At 42.0% G+C, this 19,114-nt stretch overlaps 1 protein-coding gene across 2 annotated transcripts in view; it reads right to left on the bottom strand.

Annotated features, from left to right (window-relative positions):
- TNKS (tankyrase) overlaps positions 1-18,613 on the bottom strand; it is a 148,914-nt gene extending 130,301 nt beyond the window's left edge. For both annotated transcript variants that reach the window (XR_007766476.1, XM_050896730.1), the window contains exons 1-2: positions 18,118-18,613; positions 5,912-6,136 (exon numbers count right to left, since the gene is read on the bottom strand). Coding sequence is in view for 1 of the 2 variants with exons in the window: in XM_050896730.1 (XP_050752687.1) it covers positions 5,912-6,136; positions 18,118-18,613 (721 nt within the window). In the remaining variant the exon portion in view is untranslated. The remainder of the gene's footprint in view (positions 1-5,911; positions 6,137-18,117) is intronic.
- Between the last annotated feature and the right edge of the window lie 501 nt (positions 18,614-19,114).

The raw sequence follows: 19,114 nt of genomic DNA, 5'->3' as shown, positions 1-19,114 counted from the left end.
AATCATTTTTCAGTTAAGATGTTAAAGCTTCTCCCCCCCACCTCACCCCACCTCACTCCCCACCTCCAAAAAGAACTGGCTACTGCAGAATTTCGCTCTTTGATAGCGCTTCCTGTGGGGTTTTTTTATTTATTTATTTTTCAGGTAGTAAAATCAGACACAGCTCTAACTTTTAGAGCGATACAGTTCCTCTGCTTGGAAGGCAAAATGCTTTAAGCATTCTAAAATCTCAAGGGACAAAAACATTGTAAATTGTAATAATTTCACTATTTGTTGTGCATGCCTTCTTTGCGAGGTGACCAAACAGACGAGCAGTTCAATGATTGGGCAAACTACCATTTCTACAATTCCTTTAAGGTTTACCGTGCACTAGTTCTACCCATAAACTACCTTTCGTAGATTTTTTTTTTTTAATCCTGACAGAAGGTTTATCTGCCCTGCAGGAAGGGGTCATATCATATTGCCTCCACATATTTCAGCCTAAAGATAGCAGAAGGTAATAGCTAATGAATTCTTCTCCTTCCCCAGTCATGAGGAAGCACAGCAGGGTGAGCAATGTTTTGACATGTTAACAAAGAGACATTTAAACAACAGTGATCCCTATGCTAAGGGCAGGAACTGTACATTGGAAAACCTGCTAGCTTAAAAGAGTTTTAGTTTGCTTGCTTGCTGTACCTTTCAAGTGCAAAAAGGGTAATGGAAAAAAATCAACTTCCACAGAAGTTCTCTGGTCAAAAAGAGAGACAAATGCACCTTGACACTACCATTAGAGATCATTTCGTAGCACTGGGACAGTAAATTCATCATGCCACAGGATCTTTGCAGGAAGTTTTGTAATTAGGCCAGAGGAAGCCAGTAAAAACATTGGTCTAATGTCATATTAAGTAATTCCTGATGGATCCTTAGCACTGCATGGACTAAAAGTAATTTTAGAAAACTTTTACAGTTTTGTACAGTGTTGAAGGGAGCTTCTCAGTAGCTAGAATTTTTCATTTCCCTAAAATTACTAAAGTACCCTGTATGTTCAGATCTATAAACCACGGCATCACTATAGAAGATGCTCATGGTTTGCATATTTGTGAAGGATGCCCTTAAAAACTAAGCAGGTGTATGACACCTGAGATCACTTTTAGGCTAGCAGTCCTATAGTTCTCACACTACTTAACTGGAGATCCACCTGAGGCGGGGGCAAGGGGGGGTGGGGACACGGAATCTCTGCAGGAACAACTACAGCCTCTGCAGAAACACAGACAGTGGAGGGCAAAGCAAACCCAGACAGACTGCATAAGCACAGCTTCTGTAAGGTTATTTTAGCCTAGTTTTTTTTAACAAAAAAACTGTGTTGTACACACAGTTTTAAAGGAGCTGTTACCACTCAGGAAATACCTTGGAGCTACTCCCATTCAGTGCTCAGCAACCAGAAAACCAAAACAGAAAGAACATTAAGTTACCCTGTAAATCTATTACACTCAGTTTTGATGTCTGTACCCCCCATACCAACCCCTCACCCTTAAAAAAAAAAAAGAAACAAAAATACAAGAATATTCAACAGGATAACATGACTGAAGACTAAATTTTTCAGCTTGGAAAAGAGACATTTGAGGGAAGAAAAGATAGAGGCCTATAAAATCACAAAGGATATGCAGAGTGCAAACAGAAATGACTGTTCGCTATTTCTCACGGAAGTCCTGAATGGCTTGCAATAAAGTCATCAAGAATAATGTTTTAAAGAAAAGGAAGGTTTGTTTTCTTCCTGCAAGACTATTAAATTGTAAAATTCTCTTGCCACAGAACACCTTCAAAGCCAAAAGTATAGCAGCATTTAAGAAGTGATTAGATCTACCTTTCAAGAATTTTGTATACCAATGGCTATGCAACACTGTCCAAATGCAGCCTCTACTTGATAAAGTTCCTAAATTGCTGATTGCCATAAGAAAGAAGTATACACTCAAGCCATTCATAGTCATCGTTGGAGAAAAGTGAGCTACATGGATCTTTGGTCTGACCAGAGTATAGACTTTCAAATGAAGAAATAGATCATCCTTTCTCCCCAGCCCGACTTGCAGAACAGTCACTACCCTGACATTGCAGCATTCCTCCAAACACACTTTGCAGAGTTCACCATTCATTCATTATTCCATGAGCAAATGCAACACTGAGGAACAAACACACTTTTCATTAGCTCTAGAAGCAGTCCACAGACACTGAAAATGCTTTTTCCTGACAATAAAGCAATCCTAGAAGCCATAAATACTGGAAAACACTATCTAACAATTGGTTTTAATGCTTCAATACATTTAGTCCAAAAATTGATTACATATAGCAAACAACACTTTCAAATGGATTCAATTACTTTGCAACTAAACAAATCTGCAGTGACTAAATATACTGTAAGAGACGGTCAGCAAACCAGCTGAGCACTGCTTACCATCCTCCAAGATCTCCTACACTTCCAGACCCAAGACACAAAAGCAACTCCCACCTAAGAGCCACAGTCCATATTCCTCTCAAACTCAGCACATTTGCATTCTCTCCCTTTAAGTTCATACACTGTCCTATGACTGTAATATGCAACCAGTAAAACAGAAGAACAAGAAATCATATCAGTCATTTGCTGCCTTACAGTTTCCTGGAGTAGAAGTCTGTGCATAGTCTGATGAGTTTTCACCAGTTCATGTACACTTCTTATTTCCACATAAGCTTCCCAGTGGCAGGGTTTGTACCTATTAGTCTAAACTCAGCTGTACAGCTGAACACTCAGTACTTTTAGAATAAATATGCATACTCTGTTCCAAGGATAATACTAGACGCAAGAGCACTCTATAGTTGTAGTACAATCACTACCTAGCTTTTGCTGGTCTTCCCACTCTGCTTCAATGCCTTGAGTTTTCCTCCGAAAAATCGTTATTCATGAATGTGCTGCATCTCCGCACTCTGTTCAGTTATCACTTTGTTCCTTTTTGACCTGTAAAGCGGCCAAAAGAACAGCGTTCTATGCTAGATATGATAAAGAAAAGATGCAGACTGGGGTGGCACAGAAGGAGGGAAGGACAGAAGATAAATTGGAAAATTCTCTCCCATTACATCATTTGGAAGATGCCGCCAAGAATAGGTAGCCAAAAATGAGGCTAGATGACTAATTCCTACACAGTCTATTGCTTTTCAGACAGATATCTAAGTTCAGCAATAAATTCTAGGTTATGTCAGGATTTCCAGAGACTATTCTTCAATTAATGCTTTTTAAAAAGCATGCTTTGCTTGTTTAAAAAGGAACACTCTAAGAATGTGACCTTTTTTTTTTTTACAGGCCAATTTCTTCCATCCTATCTGCTGTAACAGTCTACACGTAAGGTGTAAATAGCAGTACTGTACAATATATTCCAGAAAGCTATTCAAGTATTCCCAGTCAGAATTCGTGCCCTAAGCAGTCATTGTTCCATTATCCCTGTGTATAATGTGTTCCTTCAAAAGACTTTGAGATAAAAGCTGAAGACCTTAATATAAAAATTATATATAAAGCCATTGAAAAGAAACAGGAACTTGCCAAAGACAGCAAAACATGCTTGCCCACTAGATATAAATTGCAAACAAACTCCCTACAAACAAGAAATAATACACTTGTCTATACTCATGTCCTAGCAGTTTTATGGAATCAACTAAATCTCAAAGAATCATTATACTACGGTACATATTAAATATAGTGATTGGTGACACTGCCTTCAGTAATAACTCCCACATCGACAGATCAAACATCTGACTGAAGTACGACATACATGGATATCCATAACTAAACTGAGCACAAGAGCATCATGCTTGCTTGTTTAAAATAAAAGAAATTTTTAAAAAATTCCCAGACTCCAATATGCCTGCAAGTAGCTTTGTAAGGAGAACTGCATCTAGTCCTGCAGCCCTGCTCAGTGCTTCCAAGGAACCCTACAACTGCAGCGGACAGCAGAAGACCTTTGGGATTTGATCAGTACCACATGGTGAATATTTTATATATATATATATATATATGGATCATCCCTTAGTCTAACATCTAACATTTAGAGTCACAGATCTAATATGTGCATGGAACACAGAATGAAGTTCTGTGTAATACAAGCCGTAAATTTGATTCTGTACTTCCTTTCACCAAGCCCACAACTTCTTGCTGAATTAGAGTATACCTTCAAAGGTATCATCAGTTCTTTGATTATGGAAATTAGATCTAAATAATCTCAAATTACTGCCAGCATTGTACATCAAAATTGATGTACCACATAATCTGCCACCTTGATCTGACCTGCCCAATCTCCTTCAAAGAGTACCATGGAGCCTTTAGACAAACCATCCAAAGCAACACTACCCATGCTGCCCCCGCCAAATCCTAAAATCTTCTGTTGCAACCATCTTTCATCCTATCACCTATGAACACAAAGGTATGCTGCTGCACCCCCTCCTGCTTTTTAACAAGGTTTTAAAAGACTGAGCAAGGCAAATATTTTCCAAAGCAAACAAACCCAGTCCTCCTTTATAGGTCACTTTTCTTCTCAGCCTCTTACTGTCAACCTTCTCCTATTTAGTTTGTATTTTCAGTCAGCAGTTCCCAAAGCCAGGCAGACTCCAGCACTGAACAGACTTCCTTTAAGTCACATACAAAACTCCAGTTACTGACTGGAATTAAGCTTACTTTTCCACTCACCATTGTCACAATAGACTGTTATTGGGACCTACTATATCAATGGATCTCTTCCCACAGTACTGCTGCATAATCAACTATACTCAGTAACTTCTGTAGAATATTCTCCATATGTTTTACCACGCATGCAGAGATGAAATGAATGAAGTCCATCATATCCCTTGTAAAAAGAAGAAATAGACTAGAAGAATCATATTTTGGTGTTTCCTCCAATTTTCCTTCCCTCAATTTCTGGTGTTTTTTTTAAGTAATGACATAAGTATTGCAATAAAGCTAATGCAAGAACTTGTCCTATAAGTTTTGCAGCTTTCTCTGCAGGAACTTTATGTAATAAGTCTTCAAGCAAATAGACATTATCTGAAATTCTGAAAATTGTGTCTTCTTATCTGGATAACATATAGAACAAATCTTATGTTCATAATCTTAACTGTGGTTCCTAAAAATCAAGCTTTCCTTTCCACATTTGATAAAAAACACAATGTTGAATAGACCATTTTATTGAAGTTAGTAGATGTGAGAAGAACCAGAATTGATAAATATGTTCAAGGAACTGATCTGAGTGTGAAAAATAAAAATAGAAGTTCCCATTTAGAAAAAAAAAGTAATACTAAGTACACTGAGAAAAACCATAAAAGTTAAAGACATCCTGACTGAAAAGCTCTTTATATGTTCTAGACACATTTAAAATGATTGAAGTGTTCATTTTATTTGAAATTGCTTTGGCTCCAGGCTACAGCACACACACTGAAGATATATAACCACTGTGAACAATGGTGTCCTGTAACTTGTATTGGAGAGCTCCAAAGGACTAATGAGATGTTTCCCCATACTGTATAGAATGAAAGGTTAACCATCTTCCTAACCACTAAGACAACATACAGAGCAGCCCAAAAAGCAAAGACTTTACCTTGTAAAGCTAGTTTTCTTGAGAGCAACCAAGAAAGACAAACTTCCATATTCAGATTTTGAATATGGTAATTTAACAGACAAGGAGACTTTACCCAACCTCCCCAGGTTAGTTTTTCAGATGCAAGTTCAGCAAAGCCTGTATTATACACCATGAAAAAGTTAGTCTTAAATGACTACCACTATACCTACCTGCTAGTTTAAAAGGAGTTAGCTTTTAAGAACAAGCAATATCTTTCATCTCAAGTCCAGCACATTAACAATTACAACTGCACAAAACATATATCTGGTAAAGTTTCAATATGAGAAGTGACAGACACTTACCAATACACACATCTATCTTCCCCTTGATAGCAGCTTCATGCAAAGGAGTGTAGTTCCAATTGTCTCTAGCATTTGGGTCTGCCCCTTGACACAGTAACAGACTAACCACTTCCGCATGACCAAAAGAGCAGGCGTTGTGAAGAGGTATCAGCCCTCCGTCGTCACGAGCGTGAACGTTGGCTCCTGTCTGTAGCAAGTGCTCTACAACATCCTTCCTTCCAAAACCTGTAAGAGAACATATTTCTGTTCATTTGTCTGGTAAAACAACATGATTTAATACTGTTCACTCTTAGTCCAGTATGCAGGCATCAAACGATATTATTTATGTCCCTCTTCTACTTTTTGGTTCATTTCACCATAAAGTGAGACTATATTCGCCTGCTCAAACAACAGTTGAAAGATTCACTTACACTTATGACAGAGGTGAACAGTGTTGTATTATAATTAGCCTGACTGGCTGCCACTCTCTCTCATGAAGGACTTCTACAATAGGCTTGCCATTCTTTTTCAAGAAAAGCTTATTATGAATTTTAAAAATTTAGTATAATCTGTACATACGTAAAGCAAGTGTCTTACATGCTATCTCTCGATACAGGTCTTCAACTTGGAGAAGACCTCATACTAATAAAAACTGAAGGACACTGTCAGTGCTCAAGGAGAACAACCGTATCTCAACCCAACCTACATTATTGCTCTTTTACAAAGAGTCTGACTACCTCCAACTGACAGACTAAGAAATTACAAATAAGTAGAACTGAGACCTCAGCTGAGGAATAATGCCTCAGGAAGGTCTCAGCCTAGGAATGCAGCCTCTGTTATGGTGATGTGTTCCCTGGCCGTAAAGTCAGCATCATCAAACTAATACGCTTCAAAATCCTGCATCGGCATGCCAGGCCCTGACACCTTTAACTTGCTGTCCACGATGAACCTGGAAAGGTTCTAGTGCCCAAATGTGCTTCCTATTGCCCCAAATGCCTTAGAGCAGCAGCCTCCAAACTTTTTTGATTGCGCACCCCTATCAGTAAAAAGATTTCTGAGCATGCACCCCCAATATATGTGTTAAGTCACATACATGCAGTACTGCACTATTATGTAGATCATAAACATACACAAAAATAGAAATTTAAAAAGGATGAGATAAAGATGGAATAAACACTTTTTACATTTCTGTTATATTTATTAGTGGTACAAAATAGATTTTCTTCCTGCACCCCAATGAAATATTTTGCACACTCCACTTTGGAGACCACTGCCTTAGAGGACAGGAACAAAAATCAGGCTCAAGAGGGACAGTTTGAACTAAAACACAAGTGTTCATTTTTGTACTAGGTTGCATCTCAAAGGTTAGAATGCATTTCTTATAAACCTCGGGGCTAAAAGCAGTATCACTGGATATTTTAAAAGACTGTCACTTTAAGAGTTATTGTGTTTTCTGGTAATCATGGATACCAACCAGCTTAAGTATGAAGAATCCCACGTATATGAACTATGTTTATGAAACAGCTGAATTAAATGCTGCAGCAAGTGAAATTCCATCACATTGGTGCTAACTGGCAGCTTATAGATTCTATTAACTCCACAGATCATGGATCAAAAACATAACTAAAGATATTATTCCCCTTCTAGAAGGCAAATACAAAGCTCAAGCAACAAAGAAGCTGTCAGTTCTCCCCCAGGTGACCATGTAACTCAGCCACAGCAAAGTGCTGCTGAAACAGTGACAGAAATAGTTCTTAAAAGTCAGCATCCTCTGTGGCAGGCAACAACTCATGCATGATGACTCCTCAAACCAGAACGTTTTACCCCAGAGTTGCAGTCCCTGGATAGGACCTCCATTTCAGTGAATTAAGCCCCCTTTTTGTCAGAGTAGCACACAAGTTACAGCTATGCAGACTTACGGCACAGAATTAACATGCTTTTCCCCCACAGTCCATACGGTGAGATGTCTAAGTCAGACCTAGCAGCTTTACATCCACACTAGCTTATCCAGTTAAGGCTAATGTTATGACTCGACATCCAGCTTTCAGTCAAGCTGCAGGCTAGCCATTCTGCAGGAATTTATACTGTCTCCTCAGTGAACCAGAGTCCTTCAACAGCCTTTCAAGAAAGACGGAAGTTTTCCAGAAGCTGACTAATGCTATGGTTAAGGCAGGCAGGGCTAAAACAGAAAGCCCCTTTATCAAGGCTTACCATGGTTCAAGAGTTTTGATGACAGTTTAATAATATCTTTATTTCTGCCTAAAGAAGTATTCTTCTATGAGACACAAGCAAGCAGGTGGAAGAACAGCCTGGAGAAGACATCATGGATACACAGATGCTCACATCTAGTAGAGACCGTAGCAGTTCACACCTCATTTAATCTTGTATGGTAACATAGCTCAAGGGCTCCAGTTAACAAGTACAGCCTGGCTACTTCTGGAGAGCTGTAAGGATTCCCCCATCCCCACTCTACAGAGCCCTCAGCTGCTTGCAGCACAGATGATGAACCACTACAAATTACAAGTTAGCACACTGAGCAGATACCGAAGTGGGTTTTCTTTAATACATGGAGCTAAACAGCAGTTCAGCAGCTGCTCCACAAGCTGCTGAGCCATACCAGCTGTGGGGAGGGGCCCACAACCAGACTGGCACCCCACTCACCAATTCAATTTTAGTCGATCACTGCAAATGAGTCAGAGCTTTCTGGTACATTATATACTGATCACTTCACATTAGACATTACACTACAGAAATGAAAGTGTGCGAATCAAAACTGGTATTATTAAAAGTGATACTTATTTATCACGACAAAACTGCCACCAGAAGACACATTTTTCTTAACTGAACTGTCAGAAAGGCCACTGCTACTGTAAATCACTGCAGCTTCTACCATGAAAACTGATTTGTTTGTTTGTTTGTTTCCATTATAAAACACTCAGGGAACATCACCTGTAAGTCTTCAAATAGAAAATGACAGCTTAAATTGGTACAACAGCAAACAAAGGGTATCCAGTCCCACAGCAAAGCTAACAGGCCTGGGGCATAAACACCAAGAAGCAAGCCCTCAAGGTTCCCACGTTTATATTGTTCATTTGACTGGCAAAGGAAAATTGAGCAAGACAAGAATTAGAAAAGGATGCTTTCAACTAAAAAGTAAATCAACAGATTTTATTAGCCTTTAGTTTTTATAGACTGAACTACTAAAAACAGTGCTGAAACTGCATGAGCATTTGCTTTACATGTACTTCTTGTCTCTTGAGGAGAAACAACCTGACAGTGCCTGAAAACCCAGACTCCTTTCCAAATCAGTGTTGTGATTTTCAGGACTACACACATACTTCTTCAAGTATGGGCATGGGGTCATTGATAAAGGTATCTTTGGAAATGCCAGCAATAAACACTTTACAGGTTTTGGTGAATTAGCTATTCTGTTGTCGTGGTTTAACCCCAATCAGCAGCTAAGCACCACGCAGCTGCTCCCTCACTGCCCCCCCCCTCCCCACTCCCAGTGGGATGGGGAGGAGAATCGGGAGAAAAGGTAAAACTCGTGGGTTGAGGTAAGAACAGTTTAATAACTAAAGTAAAATATAATACTAACAATAATAATAATGAAAAAGAATAATAATAGTAATGAAAAGGGATGTAACAAAAAAAAGAAGAGGGAAAAAAAGAAAAAACAAACAGTGATGCACAATGCAATTGCTCACCACCCACTGACCAACGCCAGAGCCACGATCCGCCCCTCCCGGCCAACTTCCACCCGTTTATATACTGAGCATGATGTTCTATGGTATGGAATACCCCTTTAGCTAGTTCGGGTCAGCTGTCCTGGCTATGCTCCCTCCCAGCTTCTTGTACACCTGCTTGCTGGCACAGCATGGGAAACTGAAAAAATCCTTAAGATAAGCACTACTTAGCAACAGCTAAAACATCAGTGTTACCACATTATTTTCACACTAAATCGAAAACACAACACTGTACCAGCTACTAAGAAGAAAATTAACTCTATCCCAGCTAAAACTAGAACATCTGTTCAGTGCTCAAAAAGCACAGTAAAGGTTACTGTGATTTTATCCCACCAGGCCACCCATCTTTTAGAGAAAAAGTAACCAATTATGGGAAAAGCTTCCCCCGCCACCACAGGCAAGCCTGTAAAAACTTGAATTGACAAAGTGCCAGAAAGTCTTTAAAACGATCACATGACCCAATCTGACAAAGCAGTTGTAATTACTCAAACTCCTGCAGTGTTGGGGTCACCTTTTGTGCAAAACAAGACACATGCCAAGCCATTTGTGACAGATGAAGCACATATAATTTGGTTTAAACTGAAGAAACTGATGTGATGTCATTTAAGATGACTTTAAAAATCCTACTCTTGTGTACTTCCAGTGCAACTTTAATTTACAAAGTGTAAGGAAGAGCTCCCAAGAAAGGACCTGTAATCAAAGATCCCAAAAGACAATCAAACAGAAGGTTCCTACAGAAAACACCCAAAACCAGGGCAACTATGGAGGAGAGTCACATTTAAAGGCCCAGCATGCAAGCTTGTTTTGATGAGATTCACCTGCCAGGTTCCAAAGCACACTCATGGGCAGGGTCCCTTATTAGCTTGGGCTATTTCACACCAGTAAAATGCACAAGCTTTGCGCTCATTTTAGCTTCTTTACACAATTTAGAAGTTTCAGGCAAGTCACAGTACCTCAGAAAACATATTGTCCAGGAGAGAAAGGAAGCAGTAATCCCATTATAACAAAGGAGTAGCAAGAGAACATCTGAAATTTAAGGGTGAAACACTCATCAGTCAAAGCAAACAAAAGGCAAAAATTCAGAGTGACTGACAGGCTCTTCATTTCTCCAGTCATCTCACAGAAACAACTGAAGACTAAGGCTTGGCAAAAGTCAGGAGGTGGACATAGCTACGACAGCTTTACATAAATTAAGAGACAGGCAGACAATTCAGAGAAAATGCCACTTAACTAGTTCTTTGCCAATGATGTATTCTTGCCTTTTTCCAATTTATACCTGTCAATTTAGGCTGAAAGCGAGAAAAGAAGGCTTTAGGTAGTAAACTGGCAGCTTGAAAATTGGGCTAAATAAAACTTTTAAAGGCCATCAGACAAGACGGCACAGAGACACAATCAAATGCTTACTACTACTGCCAAGACAACCTGTCCTACTTCCCCTTCACATCCTGCTCCCAGCCCGCAAGCTTGCCCTGTCCCATCTCCTCCTGTGGCACTGAACCGAAGTAACAAGAGGCAACAGGATGAGCAGGTTGAATGACTGACAAGAGAATCAATGCAAGGAAAGCAATAGGAGCATCAGCTGATACCCTCTGTTATGTGCTCTGGTTAGGCCTTCCATGTTAAACCTGCATTCAGTTAGTCACAAGCTTTCACATGGTAACAGTTTACAGACACTTAATGATTAATACTCTCAGAAGCCACATAATTCATTGCCCAATTTCAAGACTCATTTTCAGAAAGTCTGGTAAAAAAACAACCAAATAAATATATGGACTTCTCACTAGAATCAGAAGAGTGCTTTCCCCAGTAAGTATAATACATCAAGTAGTCAGTTTGATCAGTTTAAGTACAGCTGTACTGTTTCACCTGCTGCTCAATTAATGTCACTTGATCACAACATAGCACGAACTCCTCCAAATGCCAATTCCAACCTCTGCAAAGCTGCTGTTATGTGCAGAGTTTAACTTATCACATGGAAGACTTCTAACTCTCACTAGGCATTTCTCCTCCTCCTTTCATCTGCTTGCTCTTAAGAACACACTGACTCCAAAAGGAGTTAAATTTTACAAAAGTGTAAAATCACAGGTTAATCACACCTGCAGGTATTACTGTGATCTTAGGCAAATTATTAAATATAATCCCACTTGTTAGAGCACTAAACATAGCTCATATGAGAATATAAGCCCCTGAACTGGAGAAGCACACATCTTAGAGACACACGACCTTTTGAAAATGGTTTTAAACTGTAAGCAAAGGGTGGAAGAAGTTCAAGCTAAGTCACTGTATGTCTCTTTGCTTTAGTACTCCATATTCTGTGACCAGATTTTTCCCCAAGACAGGTCTTCCAAAAGCCACCGGCACTTCTCCCACTTCACTAGGCAGAATACAATTAAACTGACTGATTTAGCTAAATAAACTGAAGAGCCTTCAACCTGGGAAAAAGGGCACCTGTTTCAGTATTACCACAGGCCTGAGATTTTGCATTTATATCCTCTTGTAAATTCCTTCAAAGGATTTTTAATGGGAAGGAGATGCAATACTTTGTGCAATGTATTGTAAGACCACTCGAGAACAAGTTACCAGTCAAAGAAAGCAAGCTGAAACTTCCTAAGTAGTAATACGCTTGTGACACTAAGAGTTTATGTACTACAAACGCTACAAAAACAGAAAAGAAAGAAATCCAAAGTCAAGGCCAGTAATTTATCAATTCATCTTTTTACATGGAAAAAGTCTGCATTTTGCAGGCTCTGAGCCTGTAAGGCTGCCAGAATGTTTCCTAATTGACTACACAATCTGCACTCTTCATTCTATCCATATGAATCCAGCTGAAAATTATTACCCCTGCTTTAAGTTGCACAATGCAGAATTAATCACTGACTTAGCTTTACAAACAACTGCTCGAGTAAGGTCAGACAGTTCTTCTATGGCAAGAGACAACTTGCAACAAAATGCAACATCAGACAACTGCAACAAAATGAGTTAGAGTAGTTTAAGAATGGTATCTAAAGCAAGGCTCTCCAGGGCAATTTAAGCTAACGTGTTGTACATTGTACCACAGGTGGAGTGGTCGATTCAGGTGTCTCTGCATAGAGTGGAAGCGTGTAATAAGTTACCAGCTACTTCTTGCCATTTCCTGGCTCTCCCTCAAGGAACACTCAGTAGCTAGTTATATTAGTTCTGCCTGCTCAGTTACTTATCTCACTTACACATGTTGAAGCAGCTTGCATTTTTATGATTAGCAGCTTGCTAGTTGACAAATCAGTTTGATCAGCTCTCTTCTTAAGCTCTGACCACTGACTATTTTCCAACCCAAGTGAGATCCATTTGCCTTCAGTATTAAAGTTGCATACTCCAGAAATTTTCCAAAGAATAGCTATATACGTTATCCTTCATAAAAAGATTTGACTTCCAACAGTTATTACTAGTGATGTCAAAATCATGCTTACAGAAAACTCCTTTCCCCAAACAGCTTTTTGCCATTACTCTAGACCCAAGCAGAAAGAAAACAAGGAATATCACTGATGCTCTAACAAGTCACCTTAAATCAGGTTTCTCCAAGCCTGAGTTTGGGCTGATACCACCAAGAGCACTTCACCCTGTGATCCCAACTCCATGCCTTCCAAAAGCCACCCTGGAAACCTCTACCTCTTCCTCAGTACAGAAGGGGGCATTAAGCCATGGTTCAGCAATTACTATTAGTACTCTCTATATCCTTGGGTTAAACACTAGAAAGAGAATAACTGTAAAGCTAAAAGAATGTGTTGTCTAAGAACTTGAGGGGCTAACTTCATGATCAAAAACTAGAAAGTTAAACTTCTCATTAAGTGGGTGTGGAACTCGACAAGCTTATGACTGTGGCTACATGAAGAAATTGGCTAGGACTCAGCTTATTTTTATCAGGTCCATCCACCTAGTCATTTCTGAAAGAGGTGCTATTACTAATGATTTACCAGCAAGGACTAGGCCTAAAAACATATGAATCAAGGTGTCAGCAGCAAATACATATATATCCTTTTGTAAGGCTAAACCTTGTTTCAGAATGGAAGAAGCAAGTCCATTACCAAGCCAGCTCCTACAAATTCTTGCTGACTCTGGGAAAAAGTTGGGATTTCAGACAAAAGGTCACAGGAGTCCTTCCATCTAGGCATATTAAAGGTAGAAAAGTCCTGGAAAGCCAGCCTTGGTATGTGAGTGCTATAAATGGAAGATAACACATAAAAAGAGAGCCATGAAAGCATCGCTGCCAACCTGCTTCAAACACAACGGACCAATACAGGCACCCCCCACCACCACCCCACAAACCACATAATGATTCACAGAAAATATGTAGGCTGAGAGTAAAGTCCCACTCTACCCCATGCAAAGTATACCTAAAATGTGACACATTATCACATAGACTGAAATCATCCAACCATTAAAAAAAAAGTCAATACCACTCCCCAAAGGGAAAAAAATCTACCTCACATACACGCAGAACAATTCATTTGGTTATGCTGGCTAAAAAGGTATTTTGTCAATTATGTGACAACATCATCATCAAACGCAGGGTTATCAAGCCAGTTTACAAGAACAGACAGCACAGGCATAACAAAATTTTTCAGCTAGTGAGGAGCATATAATACAGTAAAGATGTTCCTAATCTGGTGAAATCAACAATGACAGTTAAGGTCTTTCTCAAGGAAAGAGGTAACACATTTTTAGATCAAAGAAGGAGTGCAGTGGAAAGGCAAGGGAGTGGAATGGTTTATCTCATTCAATGCAGTTTGAAGAAGAGAACCATTAAGCAGAACACAGGATATTCCAGTGAAGAGGGTGGAAAATACAAGAGGAAGCAAGTTACTTTTAATACAAGTTAACAGTCCAATTATTTAGTGAACTCCTTACCACAGGATGAGCTTCTACTAACATGTGGAAACTGGGACTTGCTCAAATAGTTGCTGAGCTACAAACTGCAGGAAGAGTACTCAGAGAAGTATTATATATGAAGAGGGCAAGTGTATAACTCTTCCCTAGACATCTGCTTTTGGCCACCAGTACGGATAAAACCTTGAGCCAAACATACCTTTGTTCGTGCCTAGCACAGTTGCTTTTTTTAATTTTTTTGGTTACAAGCAAGCTAGTTTTCATTGAAAAAACTGAATGCAAAAGCTATGAATACATTAATACCTCCACTTAATTTCTTTTTTTGTATTTTCAAGACTCAATCACTTTCAAGTCTTCAGAATCTGCTTCTTACTCTGATTCTTGGGTGCTGCTGGGCAATATCCAAAGCCTGCACTGGTACCAGAGACCCAAACATCCTGCAATCCACACAGCAGTTGAGACACTACTGAGTTTTCCTCTTTCCAAGCACGTGTACCTCTACAGAAGAATCCCTCAAGTCACTTGCAAAGGAAAAGCTGACACCACACATCCTGAAAGACACTCAGAATTTCAAGAGAGGTTCTGCCAGAATAACAGTCCAGTTGGAGGATGAAAGGAAAACGATCTTTTGTTCAACTTCTTCCTGCTTGCAAGAGGTCTCTATCACCCTGATATGGCCTCAATATTAATTTCTGCCTTATTAATAGCTAACCAAAGCAGGTCAGATTTATTCAGCACACTAGCTGACGTTTCAACACAGAGTTGAAGAACCAATTCCCTTTCATTCAGATCAATTGACAATTCAGATATCCCAGATAAAGAAAATATGGATAACACTGTTGCTTCAACTTGATGTGGCCGTGCACATTTTATCTGGAAGTGGATAAAGGACAGATGACTCCAACTTCTAGAAACAGATTTAAATCTAACCCCAGCTTTTTAAATAATTGATCACAGAGATTTCAGTTCTCACCTTATCCTCAGCTTACGTATGTCCTAAGGATTCTGAACGCTCTCAGAAGTCACCCCTTTTATCTTCCTTCTGCCATGAGAAAGGAGATAAAGGTGATTTTGAAACTAGAAACCTCACAAAGCTTAAGGAAACTCGAACTTAGTGCTTTTTACAAGAAACCAGAACTAGGGAAGTTGTCCTTCCCTATTGCTGTAAAAGTAACTTAACTGCCTGGCATTGCTGCCAAAAAGGACATCTGAGAAAACCAGACTGAGCTGGGGAGAAGTCAAATACGCTGGGGGGGGCAGAGAATTCAGCTACCCCCAAAATTAAGAAATGAAGAAGAAATTAGAAGAAGAATGCCTCTATCACAAATCACAAGATCAGAAGTGGACCTCTCTTTCTTGTCATTTAAGAGTTTAGCTTCAAGAGGTTTGAAAGAAGCAGTTTAAAACATTGCATATTGCACTCTCCAACTCCCATTCCCCTAGTGAAGGCCATACAATTCACACTTAGGTATGGCTCATAAAACATGAGCTATTATCCATAACACAGCTTCATATACACAGCAGACTCCTATGCTCATAAGCAAACAAGTTTTATTTCTCCTTTTGCCCACAAAGGAGAAGGAGATCAAATCAACACACTGCATCACTGGCAGATATATACTGCCTAAGATCATTTGCCTTCAAACAACATGCTTACAGGCCTTTCCAAAATGCAGGACCCCAAGATCTCTGTAATAAGAAGTCAGCCTAATGCTATTACGTGTCAAATCCATTTGGACCAGACATACTGCAGTGATTTGAGATAAAATATGTGTGGTAGCTAAAGAAAGTCTTAATTCTAGAAAAATAGATATAGGAATTTGTTAGGTACAAGAACTTCATCTGCTGTTTTCCTCATGCTACAAGCAAGCACCTTCCATTGCTATTACAGTAACATCTTATTGACACTATCAACTTTCAAAGCCTTCTCTCCTTAAGTAAGTTTTATCCATTTCTTCTCTAATCAAAGTAGAAGTTACCACTGCAGCTTCAGCACTACAGTTTGTACTAGCACTGAAGCTACAACTTGAGATCTCAGAGTTTAATGGGAAGCAGCAAGGTCTAATTTTAAGTCTGAATCCAAAACAAGCAGAGCAGACTCAAGATGAGCCTTCCAAAACATGAAGAACTTCATGTGCACACATGCAGTTGTACCAGCATTATGTTCCAGGGTTCACTAAAATTAAGTCCACCTCTGCACCCCAGAAGTTAACTGTGTTTTAAACTCCACTTGCATAAGGTCATGCTTTACTGGTAGAGCTCAGAGAATAATGAAAAGGAAAGGGCTCCGGACCAAAAGTTCCCTTAGGGGCATCGTGAAATGCCACTTGTACTTTGAAAATGAAAACAAACCCATACAATCTCAGAGAGTATTATTTGACTGATAAATTGAACACCACTATTCAGAGTTCCAGGCAACACTGTACCACAAAATCTTCATTTTTATTATCGACTTCAATGCAGTGCTTTAGAGCCATACTCCAGCATTCAAACACCAACCACTCAATACAGCCTTGTTAATTATCTTATGTGTACTACTCCACCACTTAAAGCTCGAACAAGATCTGTGCCCCTTACTACATAAGGTCCAGTCCCGTAACACTGTGGGACGTGTCAGAAAGCCCTCAGCCTGACCACAGACCTAGCAATTGTGCAACTCCTGAGTTAGGGCTGATGATGTAAAACATCTTCCTCATTTTACTGTTACCATTAACTTCACGTGCCCTGTGCCCCCAGTGAAGACCACGCCCTGTATAAAATATTCTCTTTATAGACTACACTAACCTGTAATAGCTATACTTGCTAGAAGATAATGTTTACTTCCAGTTAATGTAAACTGTCGGACCTCACTATTAACTGCTTTTGTGACATTATTCCTGATCACAATGACATCTCTTTTCTGCGTTAAGAGGCATATTCTCTGCTGGACACATCTGTAATTTCTATCAAGTTCAATTGTTCCGCTTCACCTCTTTCCCCAACCCATTCAAGACCACAAGAGATGCAGAAATCAATCAGCAGCTATGCTCAAATAAAAGAAAAAAAAGTTACAAAGTACAAGGCAATAACTTTGATTCCTATCAAGTCTACATGCACCGCAGGGGTCCCTGACTTTCAAGGGCTACTACAATACATGTGAAACCCTTAACTTCAAGCCAGCTCTGTCCTGAATTCCAGTTTCTCACGTCCTAAGCACACGTGCACAAGTTTGCAGCAGCCTATGTGTCAAATACAGAGAAAAACGTCCATACTTTTAGATCATACATACAGTCTCCCTTATGCCTCCAGGATCTCCTCTCCCACTTGTTTCGCCCAAAGGAAGGATCTTTCTCCATTTTATGAGGGGAAAAAAAAAAAAGAGATTTAACAGCTGTGTCCCCACAATCTGCAGCGAAACGCTGCCGGGGAAGTGTGCTCACACTCTTCCTCTCAGCTTAGGCTCGAGTTCTCCCGACCCACCGAGATGCTGGAGGTCCACTCCCCGAAGCTAGGGAAGTTACGCCGGGGGAGCCAGCCCGGGAGCTGTACCCTCCCTGTCCCGACGCACTCGCTGTCACTGCCCTCGCCGGGAACGGGAGGCCGGGCCGGCCCCGGCCCCTCCCCGGTCCCCGTACCCACCGGCGGCGAAGTGGAGCGGCGTGGACTTGCGGCCCGCCATGTCCTTGGCGTTCACGTTGCCCGTGTCCACCAGGCGCTTCACGCGCGTCACGTCCCCATTGCGGCAGGCCTCCAGCAGCTCGCGGAAGGCCCCGCTCGCCGCGCCCGGGCCCGCCGCCTCGGGACTCTCCGCCGCCGGGCTCGACGCGACCGAGGACGATGCAGACGAGGAGGAGGACGAGGAGGAACTGCTGGAGCTGCTGCCCGAGCCCGGCGGCGGGCCCGGGGCGGCGGCGCCCGCACCCTCAGAGCACTCCGGGGCCGGAGGCCGCTCCGCGTCGGGGGGAGCCTCGCCTTCGGGGCCGGCCAGGCTGTGGCGCTGCGCGGCGGGGGCGAGGTCGGCCGGTGCCAGGCTGGGGCTGCGCGGCGGCGAGGCGGCGGCCGGCGGCGAGGCCGGCCCGGGCGGCGGCGGCGGGTGATGGTGGTGGTGGTGCTGGGAGCGACGCGGCGCCGCCATCTTCGCCCTCCCCCGCCACCCCCCTCTCGGCCCCCGTCACTGCGGCAACGGCGGCAACCCCCGCCCACACTTCCGCCCGCACCCGGCCAATCCCAACCCTCGGCGCCCGGACGTGACGCCCACGTTGTGGCGGCGGGGCGGGACGGGGCGGGGCGGGGCGGGCGGGGGCGAGGCCTCACCGGGACCCGCCCCACGGCGGGGCAGCGGCTCGCGCCTGCCCCCTGGGGGCCGCACGCGGCGGCCCCCTCCGGCGCGGGCGGGGCGGGGCGGGGCGGGCGGGGCGGGGCGAGCCCTGGGCGGTGCCGGCCCTGCCCGGGAACCGAATCCCCGCCGCGGCTGCCGGTGCCGGGAGAGAGGGCGGGAGGCGAGGCCTGGGGTGGGCCGGCAGGGCTGCGGGTGTGACCCCGGCCCCGGAGGGGAGGGCGAGAGGCAGCGTTGCCCTCCGGAGCCCGCTGCTGCCGCTGGGAAGCCGCTGTGGCAGGGGAGGCAGCCCTCCTCCGC

The sequence above is a fragment of the Gymnogyps californianus genome, chromosome 4 (genome assembly GCF_018139145.2).
Source record: "Gymnogyps californianus isolate 813 chromosome 4, ASM1813914v2, whole genome shotgun sequence".
Classification (NCBI taxonomy): Eukaryota; Metazoa; Chordata; class Aves; order Accipitriformes; family Cathartidae; genus Gymnogyps; species Gymnogyps californianus.
Note: the sequence above shows the minus strand (reverse complement) of the source record. Positions and strands in the feature narration are given on the sequence as shown.